This window comes from Lactuca sativa, unplaced genomic scaffold, assembly GCF_002870075.4.
Source record: "Lactuca sativa cultivar Salinas unplaced genomic scaffold, Lsat_Salinas_v11 Lsat_1_v11_unplaced_04, whole genome shotgun sequence".
In the NCBI taxonomy this organism is placed as follows: Eukaryota; Viridiplantae; Streptophyta; class Magnoliopsida; order Asterales; family Asteraceae; genus Lactuca; species Lactuca sativa.
The window spans coordinates 114,657-135,771 of record NW_026440196.1 but is presented as its reverse complement, the minus strand read 5'-3'; the positions used below and the strand labels follow the sequence as shown (position 1 = coordinate 135,771).

At 32.3% G+C, this 21,115-nt stretch overlaps 2 protein-coding genes across 10 annotated transcripts; both read left to right on the top strand.

Annotated features, from left to right (window-relative positions):
- Positions 1–2,605: 2,605 nt before the first annotated feature.
- On the top strand, positions 2,606–12,026 carry LOC128129498 (uncharacterized). 9 transcript variants are annotated; one of them, XR_008227383.1, is made up of 6 exons: positions 2,606–2,780; positions 4,026–4,144; positions 8,624–8,744; positions 9,194–9,313; positions 9,401–9,446; positions 9,561–11,515. XR_008227383.1 is itself a non-coding variant. In XM_052767975.1 (4 exons), the coding sequence occupies exons 1-4, from the start codon at positions 3,807–3,809 to the stop codon at positions 11,966–11,968; spliced, it is 321 nt and encodes a 106-aa protein (XP_052623935.1). In that variant the 5' UTR covers positions 3,327–3,806; the 3' UTR covers positions 11,969–12,026. The 9 variants fall into 9 exon arrangements, 1 of the variants encoding a protein (XP_052623935.1); XR_008227379.1 differs by having other exon boundaries at positions 9,197–9,313; positions 9,561–11,512; XR_008227380.1 differs by lacking the exons at positions 2,606–2,780; positions 4,026–4,144 and adding an exon at positions 7,419–8,385 and having other exon boundaries at positions 9,197–9,313; positions 9,561–11,512.
- Positions 12,027–17,589: 5,563 nt separating this feature from the next.
- Positions 17,590–20,718, top strand: LOC128129500 (receptor-like protein EIX1). Its single transcript, XM_052767976.1, has one exon. It carries the CDS (start codon positions 17,590–17,592, stop codon positions 20,716–20,718), a length of 3,129 nt encoding a protein of 1,042 aa, XP_052623936.1.
- Positions 20,719–21,115: the final 397 nt, after the last annotated feature.

Here is a 21,115-nt window from a genome sequence, read left to right as displayed (position 1 = left end):
GTTAAACCGGCAGGTCTGGGGTGACAAATGTCATAACACTACAACACCTAAAGAATGTTGTTACAGGCAGTTAGTGTCAATAGTATGGTTATAAGGCTCACATAAAAGTATAAAAACAAGTTTGATTTACGAGATTCATATATGCATTCTATTTTCTACACTATTTTTGAGTACAAAGTTATCTTTACCAGTTAAGTACGAGAAATACTAGTGCACTCCAACTTTGGGAAAATTTCAAACTCTTTATAGAAAATATTGGATTTTTTGAAAACCACATTCATTAAAGTACTACCAACGGGACATTTTTCAATACAAAAACACTTATGAACTCACCAACTTAATTGTTGACACTTTTTCGAAACCACTTGTATTTCTCAGGGAATTAGTGATACAAGTAACCACTAACTTTTGAAGAAGGCACGTTGAGGACATTTATTATTAAAACATTTATATCATCATATTGTAATATTCTTTTGGAAATATGTATAACGCAACAATATACGTTTTTATTATATATATATATGATGGTTGTGTTACTTTATTTATAATATTCAATTGTTGTGATACTACGTGAAGTCATCGACCCCCGAATGTTTCCGCCATTCTGGTTTGGGGGTGTGATATATATATATATATATATATATTAATGTAAAAATATTATCTCAAAGTTAATGTCAATAACATAACCATTTTAAACATATATCTTTTAATATTTTAACAATATATTTTTAATTTTCGATGCGCAACGCACAAGAATTCTGTCTAGTTTTTATAATTATAGGTTATTTTTAGCTATTTTCTGCAAAGGGATTAGAAAATTTGTTATATCTATAATTCAAAACCACCGTTTAATTTTAACATAGCCCATTTTAGCAATTTTGTCTTTAATAAAAGACAAAACTTTAAAAATGGTCCCTGTGGTTTTCGAAAATATCAAGTTTAGTCCTTAAGTTCAAAAAACCTCACAGATGGTCCCTGTGGTTTCAAAACTTTTAACGTTTGGTCCTTTTCGCTAACTCCGTTAGCTTTTGGCCGTTAAGTGAAGGGCAATTCTGTCATTTCACTTCCACAGGGACCATTTATGAAGTTTTAACTTATTTTTTTTAAAAAGAAAAAAATATAATTATTTAATATTAAAGGGTCCCATCTCTCTCTCTCTCTCTCTCTCTCTCTCTCTCTCTGTTGCATCTTCTATTCCACTGTAGCCCCATTTTCCTTATTTTACATGGTCCAAATCAACAAAAAGAGTTTTCTCGATTTTACTCAATTTGTCCCGGAGTCGGCTGATCTTGAATCATATATAAGGTGTTTGTGTGAAAGTAAAATGATTGAGGATGCACTCCAAGTGTTCGATGAAATGAAGAAAGTTGGAGTTTGCCCTTCATTAGAAACATGGAACTGTCTTTTACTTTCTTCCATTCAAGAAGGGTATACGAATCTTGTATGGGAATTATATGGTGAAATGATGCAATCTGGCATTGTTGCAGATCTTGATACTGCCAGTTGCTTGATCCAAGCCTTTTGTTTGGACAGAAATGTCACAGAAGGGTATCATCTTCTTCAACTATTTTTAAACAAAGGGTATGTTCCTCACAAATTTGCTTTTGACAAATTGTTATTTGAATTTATACTGGATCAAAAGTATGACAGAGTACCCGCTCTTCTTCGCCGGAAGGTATGTTAGATGTTAAATTGTTAATTGTGTCTTTTTTCTCCGATTAGATTTACTTTCCACATGTCAAGGATTTCAATAACCTATTGATTAACAGAGACCAAGTCTACATGAATGGTGGGAGGGTTTTTTGGGTGAGAGGATGGAAGGTGATAAGCCGATATTAGCTTGAAGATATCTTCGATCATCAGAAAGTCAAACATGACGGTGGGAATGTTCGGCGATCGTTCAGAGGAGTATCATATCGAAGGACGCTTCTCTCAGAGGAACTGCACGATATATGATTCAACGAAGGAAACAATGGCGGAGATCAAACGCAAAGTGAATGCTTCCACTAATGTGATGCTTGGGAAAGATGTATTCTCGCTTATACTGAAACCTGGTTGGGGAAGAAGAAGCGGGGGTGGGGTATGTTTTTGATCGATCTCTCCGGAGGTAAATTAAACCCGAGGGTCGTCGGAGATTGATCTCTCCGCCCCTCCTTAGTGATTCGATCAATCATCACCGGACCATTTTTTTTCTGCTTGTTCGTCTTCTTCGATCTGAGTTAGTGAAAAAAGTCCTTTCCCCTTATTTGTTTTGGAGAGAGAGAGAGAGAGAGAGAGAGAGAGAGAGGGGGGGTGGGACCCTTTAATATTAAATAATTATATTTTTTTCTTTAAAAAAAAATAATAAGTTAAAACTTCATAAATGGTCTCTGTGGAAGTGAAATGACAGAATTGCCCTTCACTTAACGGCCAAAAACTAACGGAGTTAGTGAAAAGGACCAAATATTAAAAGTTTTGAAACCACAAGGACCATCTGTGAGGTTTTTTGAACTTAGGGACTAAACTTGATATTTTTAAAAACCACAGGGACCATTTTTGAAGTTTTGTCTTAATAAAAAAATAAAAGGGTTATTTCGAGAAAAGAGATAGACAAGCAGGAAAAAAAAACGCAAGGCAGCAGCAAATAGCTGCTGTTGGGATCAATGGAGCCAACAGCGCCGCCGTGGGTGGCTGCAGATGGCAGTGGTTGCGGCGGCGGCCGGCAGAGGTCATTGGTGGCCGGGATGATCAGAAACGACCGCATAACTCTCCAATTTCAGTTTTGAAACCAAATTGTGAAGGTAACATCTAAACCCTAGTAAAGATTGTGAAATTGTTGGAGTTATTGTGATGCATTCACAGCTTGGTATAGATTTGTATCTTAAAACGTCACTAGAAACTTGAATCATTGGAAGAATATTATATACGGCATTGACTTAATATTTAAATTGACAGATTTGACTTTTCTGTGGTCAAGCTTTAATTTGGATTTTTTTTACGTTGTGTTAAAGTAATGGTTGTAAGATGATCATTTGTTGGGGTTTTAGCTAAAACAAGACATAGAACTAAGTTAGAAGAAAGCTGAGTTGAGACTTGAGATAGTGTTTAGGGACCTAATTTTGTCAATTCTGGGTTAAATTGGGAAATGGTGATTAAATTGAATTAGATAATGTTGGTGTTTGGATTAGATTTTTAGCTTCTTGCTTATAGCTTATTTGTGGTGGGAATAAGCAATAAGCAATAAGCATAGGAATGAATGCTTATTAAAATTAGCTTATTTAGCCTAATAAGCTGGATTTTATCCAAACGCTTAAATTAGCTTATTGTGAGAATAAGCAATAAGAAGTTTTTTTTTTTTTTTTTCCTATCCAAACACCCCTAATAAAAATGAAAATATTATATCAATTACCTATATACGAGATCCTTCTTTAGACAGTAAGACTATGCACGTCACCTGCTTGCCTGCTGCTTTCCTCATCCAATAAGAAGTCTGGCGGTCATTCTTTAACTTATGTGGAGTCGGTTTGCTTTCCTTCTCCACACCGCCTCAATTAGTTGTGTCAAGCCGAGTCACTGTCTATTTTCTCATGTTTTTCCGTTTTCCCGCCACCTCCTACTTGGTTTTGCGCACCGACCACTGGGTTCAATAAACGGCGTCGTTTGGCTATTGATGAAGGTCACCTAGACGTCACGATGAGGTAGAAGACTTAGCGGTGGGTTTTCCTTCTTGGCGGCCACGTTCCCCCCAAAGCTGCATACCTTTTGGATCCCTTTTTACCGCCACCTCCCATTGATTGCTGCTGAGTCACCCTTTTGACTTCCTCTTCATGCCGCTCCATGTTTATTCTGTATTTAAGGTTCGCATAATTTCACATGTTTGTTGTTGGTTGTTTTTTTGCGATTTAATATTTGATTCTTCTTTCCCCATTTCCATAATCGGTTTGCTGTTGTTTCTGTCTTAAAGATTTTGCTTCGTACTCGCATCTTCTTCTTGTCGTAATGTTTCTCCCTCCTCAATACATCTCAATTCCTCTTTCTCTCTCTAGGGTTTTGTTGCTTCACGATTGATGTTGAAGAGGACGAAAGGGAAGGGCCTGATGAAGAGACGATTTAGCCTAAAGACCGTTACTAATGACAAATCGATGACATGGAACCTTAAATTAAGGTAATCTATTTTTCTCATTTTCTCTTTCTCGATTACTTATTGACGTGCACAGTATCCACCACCATGACCAGCTTGTATTCTTACTCTCATCTTTTGTTGACTGTTAGATAAAACTAATTTTCCTTTTTTTTTAATAGTTTAACATATACAATGACTTTCTTGATTCTCTTTTGATTTTAGTAATCGTACGGAAAAAACCATCATCACTACAAGAAAAGGGACCTATAGAGACGAAAATTGTCGTCCCTGTAGGTTCAAAAGTTGTCTCTATAGGTGTTTGGGACGACAAGTCGTCCCTATAGCTTTTGTCTCCATAGCCCTGTCGCAACAGATCCTTTCGGTCGTCACTAAAAATATCGTCGCAATAAGTTGCCTTTATAGACGACATGTCGTCCGATTCTGGTTCGTCGCTACAAGTTGCTGGTCTCTATAGTTGTATCTATAGAGACGACAAGTCGTCTCTATAGCTTCATCTATTAAAACAACATGTTGTCGCCATGGATACAACTATAGAGACAACATGTCGTTCCCATAGATATAGCTATAGAGACAACAGGTGGTTTCTATAGATAGAGATGCAATCGACAGTTCTTACCCTATAGCGACAGCAGCTCGTCGTGGTTGATGCACCTATAGAGACGACATGTCGTCTCTATAGGTATGCCCATACAGCTGCTATTTCCCTCTTTAATTTCCCTGTTTTTGCATCACAAAATTGCTAAATAGGAAATAGTAATCTGAATTCTAAATGCAAACATTAATAAGCCATAACACCATTAGTTCAATTATCCCCTGAATGAGAGAGAAGGTATGAAAAGCATCTCAAAATGAAGACAAACATAAGTAACCAAAACCATATGAGCTTCAAAAATATTCCCAAAAACACATGCTTGCAGAAAAGATTTTTTGAGTTTCAAGTATCAGATTTATGAACAAAATGATATTGTTGAGACAAAAAAAAGTAGAGCCCATATAATACGTTCAGAATATTCCAGCCGATAGCTGATAGGTCGGAATTGGAATTGAACTTGATTACCAGAGTTGCTTTATTTTCTTCTTTCCATTCCAACTTGGTTCTCTCTAAAACCTCAACAACCTACAATTCCATTCCATCCGATATAATAATAATAATAATAATAATAATAATATTAAATATTAAATGATTAATAATATCAAATATAGTTTCATCATAATTCATACCGTGTGTTTAAGTTATGAAGTCCCTCCAAATCCAGTGACAACATTCAATTCCCCCAGAACTGTACAACATCATAATAAATCCATTATTTAAAATATAATTATGTTTATGTATGTATGGATATCATGAAATAGATGATTATTATTATTATTATTATTATGCTTACATCCGCCACATGCATAACAGAAGGTGATAACTGATAATTAAAAATTTTGTTATTAAGAGGGAAGATAGAAAACTTCAATTTTAATTTTAATAGATGTGAATGTGATGCAAACCTCCTTTGAAGTTAGAAGAACATCACTAAACCTCAGCAACTTAGCAAGTGCTTCTTGTTCTTCAAGTGTCCCAATAGCAAGAGACTTCCCCTTTGGTCAAAAAAAGACTGATGTTCCAACTTCAACAGCATACTCAAGGGCATGAGTAATCAAATTTGCAGGAAGCTCATGAAATCATAGCCATTACAGAAAAGGGCTTTTGACTTTTGTATACTCCTCTTTGCTTCATTAGATAATGTTCTCATCTAAGTAAATGCAGGTTCCTTGCTAAAATCTGCTCGACTATAACAAAATCTAGGTCAAATATTGATGAATTATGATCTGTAAAGTTGGTATAAGCTACAATACACTTGAACGAACTTTCAATTAATCACGTATACCTGCAAAACATGTGTCTTTGTAAAGGATCCACCAAGACCAAACATAAAATTGTCTCGTATGCACTACCGGAAAATTTCCATATATGATAATGACAGGAGCCCCATCTCTTCTTTCTAGTGTTAAGATAATAAGATGATCGTGAAGGAGAAAACACAGAAACCTAGATAAAAAAATAAGCCGGTGTAAATTTATAAATTTAAAAAGATTCCCAAAACTAGGATTTGATGTTGTACAAGTATGAAGATATGGATAACTATAAACACAACATACCTTATGGAGTATCAAAAATACCCTTCCCAAGTTCACCCTCGGTTAGCACTTTATGATGAATAGTACCAGAAACTGCATATGTAACTAAAATTTAACTTACATAAACATAATTTGGCATATTAAGTACAGGACTTGATAACAGCAACAACCTGTTATATACCAAATAATAGATGAAAGAATGGACAACAATTTGAGCTTTCAATCAAACCATAGTCACAACAATTTGAGGTTACAATCCAGTAAAACATAACAGTGAAAGTTATAATTCGAGACTAAAACCGGAAATTAATTTATGGAGTTGCAGATAGGATCATAAGAATTTGAAGAATAAGTAAATCAACAAAACAAAATTAACAAAATGAAGTACCAAATTGACAACCCTACCAACAAGAACAAGTTAACTTAAACAAATTTAGTCATGATTCCAGTTAGAGTATTAGTTATAATTCCAATATCACAAGCACCAATTAAGAAATTTATAAATGTCTACTCTTACATAGAGTTGAGAGCAACCTGATTAATCGCAGATGTTGCTTAAACAGATGCCAATTCTATTCAGGACCTTGATGTGGCTCAATATCTCGATATTCTTCCTCAACATCAAAATGAGGTTGTCAGTCATTAGAAATCAAATTTCCTTTTAATCGCAAAAGCTATGGTGAGGAACGAGAAAAGGAGATGGTGATTTGCTTATCGAAGTGAGCAAATGGTCTCATGTGAGAGAAACTGTGAAACTATAGAAAATCACAAGTTAGGGACGAAGAAGAAGGAACAAAAAACATAGAAAAATTAGAGATGCGCATGAGCTTGAACGAATCAGTAAAGAAGAATGGAGATTTGCTTGAGCTCTAAAAACCTTGAACGAATGAGAAATGGAGATGATTCAAGTGTTGACAAATGATGTGAGCAAATAACTTCCTGAGAGAGAAACAAAGAAGATCGGAGACCACCAAGGGAAAGGGATTCTCTTAACTGAACCCTATGGGGACGATAAGTCGTCCGCATAGCCTCAACTAAACGACGCCGTTTTCCATTTTCTAGTTAAATCGATAATATATATATATATATATATATATATATATATATATATATATATATATATATATATATATATATATATATATATATATGGCATGGGGATGACAAATCGTGTCAATAGTTATCCACAAGTGAACAAGAACGCGCCAAACCCATTTTTTTCCCGCTTTAACATATTGAAACGATTAGTTGTCGCTGTAGCTTCAAAAGTCAAAAAAAGATGGTCGAACTCTATTGGGACGACATGTCGTCCCTATAGGGAGCCTATAGCAACGACAATTGTCGTCCCTACAGATCTCGTCCCTATAAGTACTTATTCTTGTAGTGCATGACCACCTTCAGAATATAGTTCTTTTAGTGCCTGGGTTTGCTGGATCTATTCTCAATGCTAATGATGTTGAAACAGGGAAAGAAGAGATGGTTTGGGGTTCAAATTTGGGAATTTGATTGTCAATTTTTGTGGGAAACTTTGCTGTCAGTTTGTACTGATTGAACAAAGTATGTTCTTATCTAACACTAAATTTATTAATCAGATTTCTAATATATCTACATGCCCTTCCAGATCATCTTTCTTGATGTTTTTTTATAATCGTCATACCCAGGGTATTTGTAGTCTTGTCATGGTTCTACTTAATTAGGATTTAGAATATACGTGTAAGACGCATTTGTGAATCAAGGTAATGGTTTCAATTTCGGTATGTCCTTTAAAAGCGGAGTTGTTCTTGATCAAAAAATAAGATATCTCAATTACCCTTTAACAACAGTGTCATCCAAAAATATACAGCAATAGTAGAATATCATTCCATCTTAATGTTTAATGACTATTGAGTATTGATTGCATGTCTATCATCCGAATATAAACGTCAATGATGTGCTAGAAATTGAAAATTTATAATGACTAACAATTCTTGGAGGCTCTTGAAACCTTTTTAATTGTGTGGTTTGAAAGTTTCCATTGTGATTACTTTGTTATCTCAAGTTTAGTGTGCTAGAATATGGAGATTTGGCAGGAGACATGTTTCTGAACCTTTGGATACCACTCGATAAATTTGTCGAGGATGAAAATGTACTTGCAGGTAAGGATACATTATCTGTCAGATTAGTAATATGGTTTTTGTTGGTTACATAGATTGTAATTAATTCATATGAGATATAATAAGGTTAGGATGAGGACTTATTTGTGTTGAGAATTTAGTAGCATTTTCCCCAGATGTTGGTAGACTAGCTACAAGCTCGAGAGTTTCATGATCTTTTAATATTTTTCTTAGGTTAAAACTAACAGTTTATTTGTTATTTTCATACAAAAAATGAAAGGGATTATTTCATTAAATCCTTTTGCGGAATTGAGAAACCTAGATTGCAAGTCAACCTCAGACCCTGTGGACTCATCAAACACTTTCACCACTCCATTCCGAAACAAAATACTTCTATGGAGGTTAGTTTCCAAAAAACAATTTGATTCAACTTTGTGGGTTTTGGAATTTGACTTACTATTATCTGATATGGGACGGAATCAAGGAATATAAATAAGAGTACATAACATTAAATTTCTTGAATTTAAAAAGAATGGATCTTGGTACTAGCATAAAAAGATATGAAAGTTAAAGTTGAATCCTACTTTAAAGTTTAAAAAAATGGCAACCAAGATTAATAAGATGCTATTTTCAAATTTAAAGTTTGAATTTATGTCTAATTGGAACCTGAAATAACAACCTATTTAATGTTATTAAAGATTTGAAATGATTGTAATTGACATTATACATTTAGAGCTTTTCCTTCAACTTGCATCTCAAACAATGGCCCATGTTTCTTCATTTCTTCATTAATGCTCTAGGTGCTCAACCAAGGTTGTTGAGATCTTATAACCTTAAAAACTAATGTTAGCAGGTAATCGTGATAGGGGAATGAGCATGGTATTTCCAAAGGTTTTTGGATTCAAGTTGTTGGGGAAATAAAATAATGGTGCAAAAGCTACTGATTGCGCTTTTTGACAGTCGCCCAAAGGTTGGGCTTTATACACCAATAAATATAATTATTATATAATTTACTTTATAAATCAATATCTTATCTTATATGTTGGAGTTCTTTTAGGTATGCAGCAACAAAAACATGCTAAAATCCCCTTCCTCAATAGATGGTACGGCAATTTAATAGCAACCTCATGCTTCCCTGATTTCAAAAGGATATTTGAATCATCATTGACACATTAAAAATTTAATTTTTTTCTGAATATTTTCTAACTGGCAACCAGGAACAAAGTCTCAGCAGAAACACATGACACCATTAGTTGATGCAAGAGTTTTATATAGCTGGAAAAATAAATCCTTTATGAGGATATCAAACCCTGAGCATAATGTATATATAATAAGTAGTACTACATGAATCATAAATGCATATATTATATCCAACGCATACCAACTGTTCGATACAATGCTCATGACAATTCTCTTTCCTTATGATCTCAATTTTAATAAACTTATACATGTACTTTGCAAAAAAGGAAATGTTTAGGAGAGTGAGTTTTTTCCACAAGTTATCGAAGTATTTATGAATATTATTTGTGTTTATTTAGCCAACTGTTGGTTGTCTTCATTTGACAGAAGTGTGTCGGGTGTAATTTTGATACCTATAAAAAGTTTACATTTTGATTCTTTTTTTTTTTTTACCTTAAACTTTACTGCTCAAAGAACATACAAACCCATCTCATTTAGAGCTTCAAAAAAACTGCAAATCGAGGAAGAAGATGCACATGGGAGAAACTTTCAGCCATTAAAGGCAACTGTGGAAACTGACTTGTTCTTGATGAATTTGTTGTAATTTTAAACCACATGGATACTTAGAACTATCAGGCTCGTTCTGCTGGTTTTAATGTTTTTCTTTTGACTTTGGCCCAATATCCACCCCTTGACAGTGGTTTTTCATAGCAGATACCAAGTTGGTATATAGAAATTTAGATATTTGTTATTTGTATTTACAGTTTATTTTTTGTATTTGATCATTCTTTAGATCAAATAAATCCGATGGTAACTGACAGCAAATTCGAGTTTCGTCTAATATCTCACCCTCAGCCAATGCACCTTCGCAAAATTGTCATTAACATCAAATTTAAAAGTATCTATATACCCACATTACCATTATGCCCTTGTAACCTACCTATATGGCCTTTTTATAATAATACAATGAAAGCATTTTACCTCATGCTATTTCAAGATTTGGTGTTCAAATACAGATCCATAAACACACTCCAAATTACCAAAATTGTCCCTCAACCACACTAAAACCCTATATCAAATCAAGTCTCATGCCATATAATCACCATAGCCCTCCATATAATAAGTCTTGAAAGCATAGATTACATTTTCAAACTACAATGCATAAACAAGAAAAACAATCCATAAACAAAATACCATATATCTCTATTTTACACACATCTATCCCAAAATTATTAAAACATAACTTTCGAAATTCCCAAATTACCCTTCGTGGGCTGTGCTCAGCACGGCCCTCCTAACTTCACTAGTATATACATATGCTAAAACTATGGAATGATGTTAAATCAAGTAAAAAATCAACCAAATGATAGCTGGAACAAGGTTTTGATTACATAGGGAACATATTGGAGGGGCTATACGACCTTGTAATATATTATTATCAGATATTGATGACTGTTGATAGGAAAGTGGGTTGAGGCATACTTGTTGGGTATTTTATAAACTGATATATAATTAATTAATTAATATTGATGTTACATATTACTTATATATACATCCCGATTACTAGACAAAATGTTTATTTTGATGACTATAAATATAATTCAAGAATGATCTAATCTCTTCTCCAATCTCTCTATATGTAGTCAGACTAGTAACTGTATGGCTGTGTAACTAACCCATGAGCTACATTCTAACAACTTACTTCTGTTGACTTTGGACTCCAGCTTTGACTTTTGTTTGACTAATTTGTTTACTTTTCTTCTGGTATATGTATATACTATATAGTAGAGTATTGTTAAAAACAACCAACTTAGTATTGAATTGTGGAATATTATGCAAATTTAGGATATATGGTATACTACTTCTAGCTTAATTAAGAAGGACAACTGGGGATTGTTTATACTTTATACTTTATAGTTATGGCAAGAGTGTATGTACTATGTAGTGAGGGGTATATATGTTTGAAATTGAACTTGCTTATATAGTTTTGTCTTGACTTCAAAGTTGCTGAATGAAAACTTTCAAGGTAGCTCTTCATTCAATGTTGTATTCCTATAACACTATTAGTTACCAAAATGTAAACATATCTAGAATGTAAGACAAGAGAATAAAAAGAATAGCATCAATTAGTAGAAATGCCGTATATAATTATAATGTTGTTGCTTGAGATGAGATTGAATTCAATACCCAGACAATGCCTCTGTAGTACATACATTAAGTTTCAATTTGTTTTAGGAAAGGGATCGGGCTTGAATTGAGATACACTTTCAGATGGATTAGTCTACAATCATAAGTCTTTATTGGAATGTCTTTGAGTATTCTTTTTGTTTTATTAATTAAGTAGCTTATATTATAAAACAGAGCAACAAATTAAATTTGTCAATTAATTTATCAGGTGAAAACATTGCAAATAGGCATCTGGCGAATGTCAAAGATTTGGTCATAGCTTCAAGAATGCAAAATCCATTTTAATTGGAAAGGTAATTTCTTGCAAGATATTATTACTCTTTTTAAATCTGCTGACTAGTGGGCTTTCAAAAGTTCTACATGTCGTTAATTACTTACTTTAATGTAGGTTATACATGCATTTTAGCTATCCAAAACATTCTCATTTTGTAGGTTTTTTTTTTTATCATTATATTAATGTTGGTTGAACCCACAGAGCATGAAAAAGATTTTATGTATTCATTACCTCTTGTGTTATGATGCTTTCCTTGTTTCTTTAATTTTACTTTTTTCTTGCAGGGTAACCCCTTTTTAATTTTATTATGTGTTTTGAGGGTTTTATTGTATATATAGATAAGGACTAACCTTGCCCTTTACTTTATTTGATTTGTTTCTTTAGGTCATTGAAGATGCATCATATATTATACTCATAACCATGTTACAGGTCAGTTTTTTCTAACTCGAGTGGGTGAGTTATCTATGTGAACCTTGTAATAGTTGAAAAACACCATGTCTTGTATACACCACACTTTAATAAAATAATCAATTAAACAAACCGAATGTTTCCTGTAATTTAGGGAACCCAAGTGTCAGAGATATAACATAAACTTTGGGGGCTACTTTGTGGACTTTAAGAATCATATGTGAGGTCTACCGTGAAACTATTTAGAACTATTATGTACTATTGGCCTGCTAACATATTCACAAGTTCGTGTATCATTTCCCACTTAAATATGTTGAAATAATAATGTAGTTTTTTAAACTCACAAGTTCATGTATCATTCTTGACTTCAATACATAAAAATAATAATAAAGTTTTTAAATAATGTGATTCAGGAGATTGTAAGTATTAGATTACACTTTGAATAAGTTTTAAAATAAAAAAAATATATTTTAGGTATTTCTGTAAATCATTAAATTTCAAAATCAAGTTTATAATCTTTAATTATGATAACTCTTAAAACCATCATATATATCGTTTTTGTGGGCAAATGCATTTACGTGTGACATGGGGAATAGATTTAGCCAAAAATCACTTTCATTGACTGAGAGAATTAAAAAGAAAAATAGTCCATGTCCAAAGTAATACAATTTTGTGGATCAAGTAATACAATTTTGTGGATACAAATCAAACATTGATTTCCATGTCTTGTTTTGGTCAAAGGAAAAGTAAATATAGATAGACCATAAGCATGCAGTCTTGTCTTGTGGATACAAATTTTTAATTGACTTCCAAGTCTCCCATGACAATAACTTGTTTGACACATCACATGCATGGGCTACATAGTCATCATATTTGTAACTTGTAAATTTTCTGTTATAAATTAAAATTTATTTTCATATAAACTCCACAAAATGCAATGTCAAGTCTTGTACCCTTCTCCAGCATACTATTAAGAAAATAAAAAAAAAAAAAATGTAAAACCTCCATAAAGACATCACCTGACAAGGAAAATAAGAATCACATGGCAAGACTCTGCCTGAACATTGTAATTTATATAACATGGTGTTTTATCAGGTTTTATATATATATATATATATATATATATATATATATATATATATATATATATATATATATATATATTGATCTCAAAGGATTACCCAGAAGGGTATAAATACAATAAACAAGGAAAGCTATAAAAAAGCAGACAATCATGCTATACAGAATGTAGATAAGCATAAAAGATATTATCCGAATGTAAATAGATTTCCTTTACTTGACACATTAACCTTGTTACATCAAATAATAATAAAAAGAACTTATTCTGCTATATCTAGTTTTTTAAATCGTTAAACCTAAAAGTCAACTTTATAATTTAGAACAATAATTTACAAAATTTTATAAACTATTTTCGATTTCTCAAACACATAAATGCTTGTTTGTCAATACTGTGTTAAGACTTGTGACCAAATAATTACATGTGCTATGCGGAATATACTTTGGACCAAAACCACTTATTTTGATTAAGAGAAAATTAAAAATGAACCAGACCCAAAAGAATACAATTTCGTGGATACAAATTGTCCATTGACTTCCATGTTGGCTTCAAAGTATGCGTATCATTTCCGACTTAAATATATTAAAACAATACTATAGTTTTTAAACTCACAAGTTCGTGTATTTTAATATATAAAAATAATGATATATTTTTTTTAATAATGTGATTCAAGAGATTGTATGTATTAGCTCATGAACAAAACAATACAATTTTGTGAATACAAAATCATGTGGATACAAAATTTCCTTTGACTTCCAAGTCTTCCATCACAATAACTTGTTTCATCACAACTTTTCTTGACCACCAGAGTACTGTAGCAGTGAATGATGTACTGCTTAGTTTGCAACTTGTAATTTTATTTATTGTCATATACACTCCACAAAGTGCAATGTCAAGTTTTGTCCCCTTCTCTAGCATACTGTTAAGAACATGCTAAAAAACCAAAAATTAAAATAGGTTTCCTTTACTTGACACATTAACCTTGTTACATCAAATAATACTAAAAACAACTCATTCTGTTGTATCTAGTTTTTTAAATCGTTAAAACTAAGAATCAACTTTATAATATAGAACAATGATTTAAAAAAAAATTATAAACTATCTTTGATTTCTCAAACACATAAATGCTTGTTTGTCAATATATAGGTTTCAATTCATAAATTGTTAAAGAGTTGTGACCAAGTAATTACGTGTACTATGGGGAATAAACTTGAACCAAAACCACTTATTTTGATTAAGAGAAAATTAAAAGTGAACCTGGACCAAAACAATACAAGTTTGTGGATACAAATTGTCCATTGACTTCCATGTTGACTTCAAAGTCTTATGTATCATTTTCTTGTGAACAAATTCCCAAGTAAATCTATCATTTCTACTTAAATATATTAAAACAATAATATTGTTTTTCAATTCACAAGTTTGTGTATTTTAATCTGTAAACATAATAATATAGTTTTTATAAATAATGTGATTCAAGTGATTGGAAAATATTAGCTCATGAGCAAAAAATAAAATTTGGTGGATACAAATTAAACATTGATTTCCATGCCTATTTTGGGGGAAAAGTAAATATAGACAAAGACCAAAAGCATGTGGATAAACTTGTTTCATCACATTTTCTAGAACGCTTGAATACTGTAGTAATGAATAATATACTGCTTAGTTTGCAACTTATAATATTGTTGTGATGAATTAAAATTATTATTTTCATATAATAAAATAAGACAAATAAACAAACTGAATATTGCATGTAATTTAGGAGGCCAAGGTCTGATACCAGTATTTTCAAAAAATAATAATAAAACTAAATGAACTTTCTTATGTATCATAAAGTGTGAACATATCGATTAGTAATCTTAAACACTGTTTTTTTTATTTAGACTTAATAATAATATCAAAATAATAACATGATTTCTAAATAATGTGATTTAGAAGCTTGTAAGCATTAGATTTCCACTCATTTGACATGCTCAACCCATCTAACAGTTTCATATTTAGTCACGGTTTTAAATTCCCAACTTATAATTGTAACTATCACTTAAAAATATTTATAATGTATCTATGATTTATTGAAATGGAAATGCTTATTTGTCAAATACTGCATTTTATTCAATTCTAATTTGTTAAAAGATTGTGGTGAAATAGAATTGCATGTGCTGTGTGGAATAGTCTTGTCCCGTAAACCACTTTTTGTGATTGAGATAAAGAAAACTTGCATAAGCATATAAGTTTGTGGTTACAAATTTTTAGGGAAAATGACTTACGAGGGTAATTATCTTTATCGCTTTGTTCACATTTAGATAACTTCTTTATTTTTGTACACATTTGACCATTTAAATTGTTATATGTGTTTACATATTGGCAATGTCACCTGGCTATAGCAGGTGACAATGCTAATATGTGAACAAATTAACAAGTTAAATAGTTAAATGTGTACGAAAAAAGAAAATTGCCTAAATGTGAACAAAACGAAAAGTTAATTACCCTGATAAGTCATTTTTTTCACTTTTAATAACGATTTTATTTTTCATATTTGTTTGTATTATTTTTTTCAAATGTTATATTTAAAATATCCATATTTTCCTAAATATTAATTAAATATTGACCAATTTTAAACTTTATTTTTTAATTAATAAATATGTTTTTGTTTTGTAAAATATTTTATATAGCCTCTTATAATTTTTTTCTTTTGTTTTAAGCATATACAATATTTTTAAAGTAAATAGTATCTAACAATAAAATTAAATAAATTAAATATTTAACAATAAGTATGGAGGGTCTTTTAAAAAAATAAAAACAAAATATTACTTAGCAAATAAAAATAAAAAAAATCTATATATTGTAAATGTTTTAAAATTATTCCAACTTTTTAATAATTTTGAATTAGAAGTTTACAAATTTTTAAAAGAAAGTTTTTTAAAGGTGAACAATTTTTTTTACAAAATTATTTTTTTTTTATAATTTCTTACAATATTTTTATGATATTTTTTCCTATGGATTTTCTAATACAATGTTTTTAATCTCTGTTTATATTTTTTTAAACTTTTTTTACTCCTTTATATAATTTTAATACAAGTGTTTTTAAACAAAATGTTTTATAAATGTGTTAAACTTGTTTTTTTAATTACATTTCCATATAATTTTTTTTATAACTTTCATACATTTATTTTTAAATTCTCTTTTACAACAGTTTTAAAGTGTTTCACAGATTTTATATGATAATTTAATATTTTTTATAACATTTTAAAATACTTTTGTTAAATACTAGTTTAAAATGTTGTATTAAAAAAACTTAAACGTTTGTAAACTTCTAATTAAAAATTATTAAAATGTTGGAATAATTTTAAAACATTTACATTATATAGATTTTTTTTGTGTTTATTTGCTAAGTAATATTTTCTTTTTATTTTTTAAAAGACCCTCTATACTTATTGTTATATATTTGATTTATTTAATTTTATTGTTAGATACTATTTACTTTAAAAATATTGTATATGCTTAAAAACAAAAGAAAAAAAATTTATAAGAGGCTAGCTATATAAAATATTTTACAAAACAAAAACATATTTAATAATTAAAAAGTATAGTTTAAATTTGGTCAATATTTAATTAATATTTAGGAAAATATGGATATTTTAAATATAACGTTTGAAAAAAAAAATAATACAAACAAATTTAAAAAATAAAAACGCTATTAAAAGTGAAAAAAATGACTTATGAAGGTAATTAACTTTTCGTTTTGTTCACATTTAGACAATTTTCTTTTTTCCTACACATTTAACTTGTTAATTTGTTCACATATTAGCATTGTCACCTGCTATAGCCGGTGACATTGCCAATATGTGAACACATATAGCAAGTTAAATGGTTAAATGTATACAAAAATAAAGAAATTACCTAAATGTAAATAAAGCGATTAAGATAATTACCCTCCTAAGTCATTTTCCCCAAATTTTTAATTGACTTCCAAGTCTTCCAATATTGCAACAAGTTATTCTTCATTAATTTATGGCTTTATAAATGTACTAGTTACTTCATCATAAGAACCCATCACTTCATCATCACAACTCATCTGCCTACTTCAATTTTCTTCTAAACTAAAATTAAGTTAGGGTTGATAATGGGGAATTGGAGGGGTTTGGGTTTCCATCTCATTTTCGTATGTGTGTTTTTGTTTGCAGCCACATATACTTGTTTGGGGGTTGGAAATGTTAGTGTCCTTTGCTCTGAGCAAGAGCGAGTTGCTCTCCTCAAGTTCAAACAGAGTGTTGAAGATCCTTTTGGAATGTTGTCATCATGGGTTGGAAATGAGTGTTGCATGTGGGAAGGAATCCAGTGTGATGGTGTCACTGGAAATGTTCAACGCCTTCATCTCAAAGGAGATGACTACTACTACATATCTGGTAATAAGGTGAGCTCTTCTTTGGCAGAGTTGAGGCATCTCAAATACCTCGACTTGAGTCAGAATTATTTTCAAGGAAGTCGGATCCCTGAGTTCATTGGATCATTGAAACAGCTGACCTACCTCAATCTCTCTGATGCTGATTTTCAAGGTATTATTCCTCCTCGCATTGGAAATCTTTCTAATCTAAAGGTTCTTGATCTCAGTTCAAACCATCATGAAAACTTTCTGAAGGCAGATGATATGGCATGGGCTTTTGGCCTTTCGTCACTCGAGCTTCTCGACTTGAGTTATGTGGATCTTAGTGGAGCACAAAACTGGGACATGATGCTTCACATGATTCCCTCCTTAAAAGAGTTAAGTTTGTCACGTTGTAGACTTTCCAATGTTAATCTTGGTCCTTTTCTTAATTCCAGTAGAATACTTCCTAATATAAAACACCTCGATCTTGGCTACAATTCTTTCAAAGGTCCACTCCCCTTCCTTCTTCAAAACATGACATCCCTAACATTCCTCAGTCTTTCTGGATTTAATCATAGTTTGGCATGGAACTTTCCAAAGCTACTAAGCATGATCCCTTCTTTGTCAGAGCTTCATTTGTCAGGTTGTGGGCTGGATAAGACGCATCTATCTTCTCCACATCTTAATTACAGTACACTTTCTAACATCCAGCACCTCGATCTTAGCAATAATCCACGTGGAGGTATATTTCCATCTGTATTGACAAACATGAGCTCCCTAGAAGTCCTTGACCTTTCAGATACCATGTTGAATTCATCTCTTCCTATTATGCCTAAACTTCTAGAGCTTCATCTTTCTGGTAACAAGTTTAAGCAGATTGAGGATGTTGGAATCTGGAGACAGTGCCACCTGAAACAATTAAGTGTAACAGATAATGAGTTTGCTATGGAAATGATTGACACACCAAAAAATGCATCAGAGTGCTCCATATATGCTTTGGAGTTTCTGGAATTAAGTCGGAGTTTAAAAGGTAGAATTCCAGAAACACTTGGAGGACTGGCAAACTTAAGAGACCTTGATCTATCATACAACAAACTGACTGGTTCAATCCCTGAATCTCTAGGAAGATTAAGATTTTTACAAGTACTTGATCTATCTGAAAACCAATTGAATGGTTCAATTCCAGAATCCCTTGGAAAATTAGCATCTTTAACAAATTTGGATCTAGGATCTAATTTATTAGACGGGACTATTCCAGTTTCGATTGGGCAACTTGCCAAACTCCGTACTCTCTCTATCTATAACAATTCTTTAGAAGGAGCGGTTACCGAAGCCCATTTTGCTAATCTTTCAGTGTTGAAGGTCTTGGATGCTTCTTCTAACACTAAGCTGACATTCAATGTTTCACGTGGGTGGATACCTCCATTCCAGTTGATATCTCTTAGTCTCAGCTCTTGCAATATCGGGAATGGATTTCCGCAGTGGCTTCGACATCTGAGGAAACTTCAAATCTTAGAGTTGTCCAATGCTACACTTTCGGGGCCGCTGCCCACATGGCTGCGGAAGATGCCCATCATCAATTTCTTAGATCTCTCTCATAACAAACTCAGTGGATCTTTGAAAAACCTTCCTAATGCAGGAAATGGTGATGTATATGGGCCTTTTCGTGCATTACTTCTGGAATATAACCTTTTCAGTGGGTCAATTCCAAGGTCATTATGCAGAAGAACAGATTTGGAAGTGCTTGATCTTTCAAGAAACATGTTAAGTGGGAAAATTCCCAACTGTGTGGGGGATCTGCAGGGTTTGACTGCCATGAGATTAAGCTCAAATCAGCTCTCTGGTGCCATTCCTAGCTCAATTGCTCTTATTTCATCATTATTTTGGTTAAATTTGAACAAAAATAACTTTACTGGTGAAGTTCCTCCAGAATTAGGGAATCTACAAGGTTTGGAAGTCTTAGATTTGGGTGACAATAAATTATATGGAAATATACCCAATTGGATAGGGGAAAAACTTACATCTTTGGTAGTTTTGAGTTTACACAAAAACAACTTCACTGGTAGAATTCCTCCATCTCTTTGCAAAAATTCAAATCTTCAAATTTTGGATCTTGCATACAACAACTTAACTGGAACCATCCCTCGTTGTGTAGGAAACTTAAATGGCATGGTTGTGAGTCATCGGATGAATGAGAGTTATTTTGATCTCGATGATGATAAGAATGTGATTCAGGTCATGAAAGGTGTTGATCTTGAATATACAACAACTTGGGATATAGTGTTTAACATGGACCTTTCAAGCAATAAACTTGTGGGAGAAATACCGGTTGAGCTAACTGCACTTTCTTTGTTGGTGGGTCTGAATCTGTCTAATAATCATCTCAGAGGGGGTATTCCAGAGAGCGTTGGAAAGATGAAGAAGTTGGAAACTCTTGATTTCTCAAAAAACAAGTTGAGCGGGAGCATCCCTCCAAGCATGGCAGCTTTGACTTTTTTGAGCCATTTGAATTTGTCACACAACAACTTGTCAGGACAAATTCCAACAGGAAATCAACTGCAGACGCTTATTGATGATCCATCAATATATGCTGGGAACAAACATCTATGTGGACCTCCATTGCAAAACACTTGCTCAAATCATCAAGATCCAACAACAACAAGAAGCAAGAAGAAACACAAAGCAGCTGATGAGAAGATGGAGGTATGGTTGTTTTATGTGGATATAATGAGTGGTTTTGGAACAGGGTTTTGGGGTGTTATTGGAGTTCTGATGTTCAAGAAGCAGTGGAGACACAAACTTTTCATGTTTGCTGAGGAAACCATGGATAAGATATACGTTGCAGTTGTGGTAAGAGTTGCCAAGTTCAAGAGAGGAAGAGAATAGCTGCATAGATCATGTGGAATGCAAGTAGTTCTTTTTAATTCTCGACCTTCTGCTGCTGCTCTCACTCCCAACATGCTGTTGCATCCCTCAGTTTTCCTCTACATTGGTCCAAGTAAGTAAGAACCATGTAACTGACTCATTATTTATTTCTTCATTTGTAAAATTTCTAGTTTTTCATGTTTAGAAAGAGGATGTTTGGGTGAAAGGTGGAGTTTTTTTTTGTTGGATTTGGTATTTAGATAAGACTATGGTCTAGTATGAATCTGCAATGGTAGTCATTTTGGTTGATTGTTTGATTATATTCTCATGAGTCTGCAAGTTATGAGATTAGATTAGGGTTAATCTCATATTTTTGTGTTTGTTTGTATGGTGTTCAGTCTATTCAGACAATCACTCT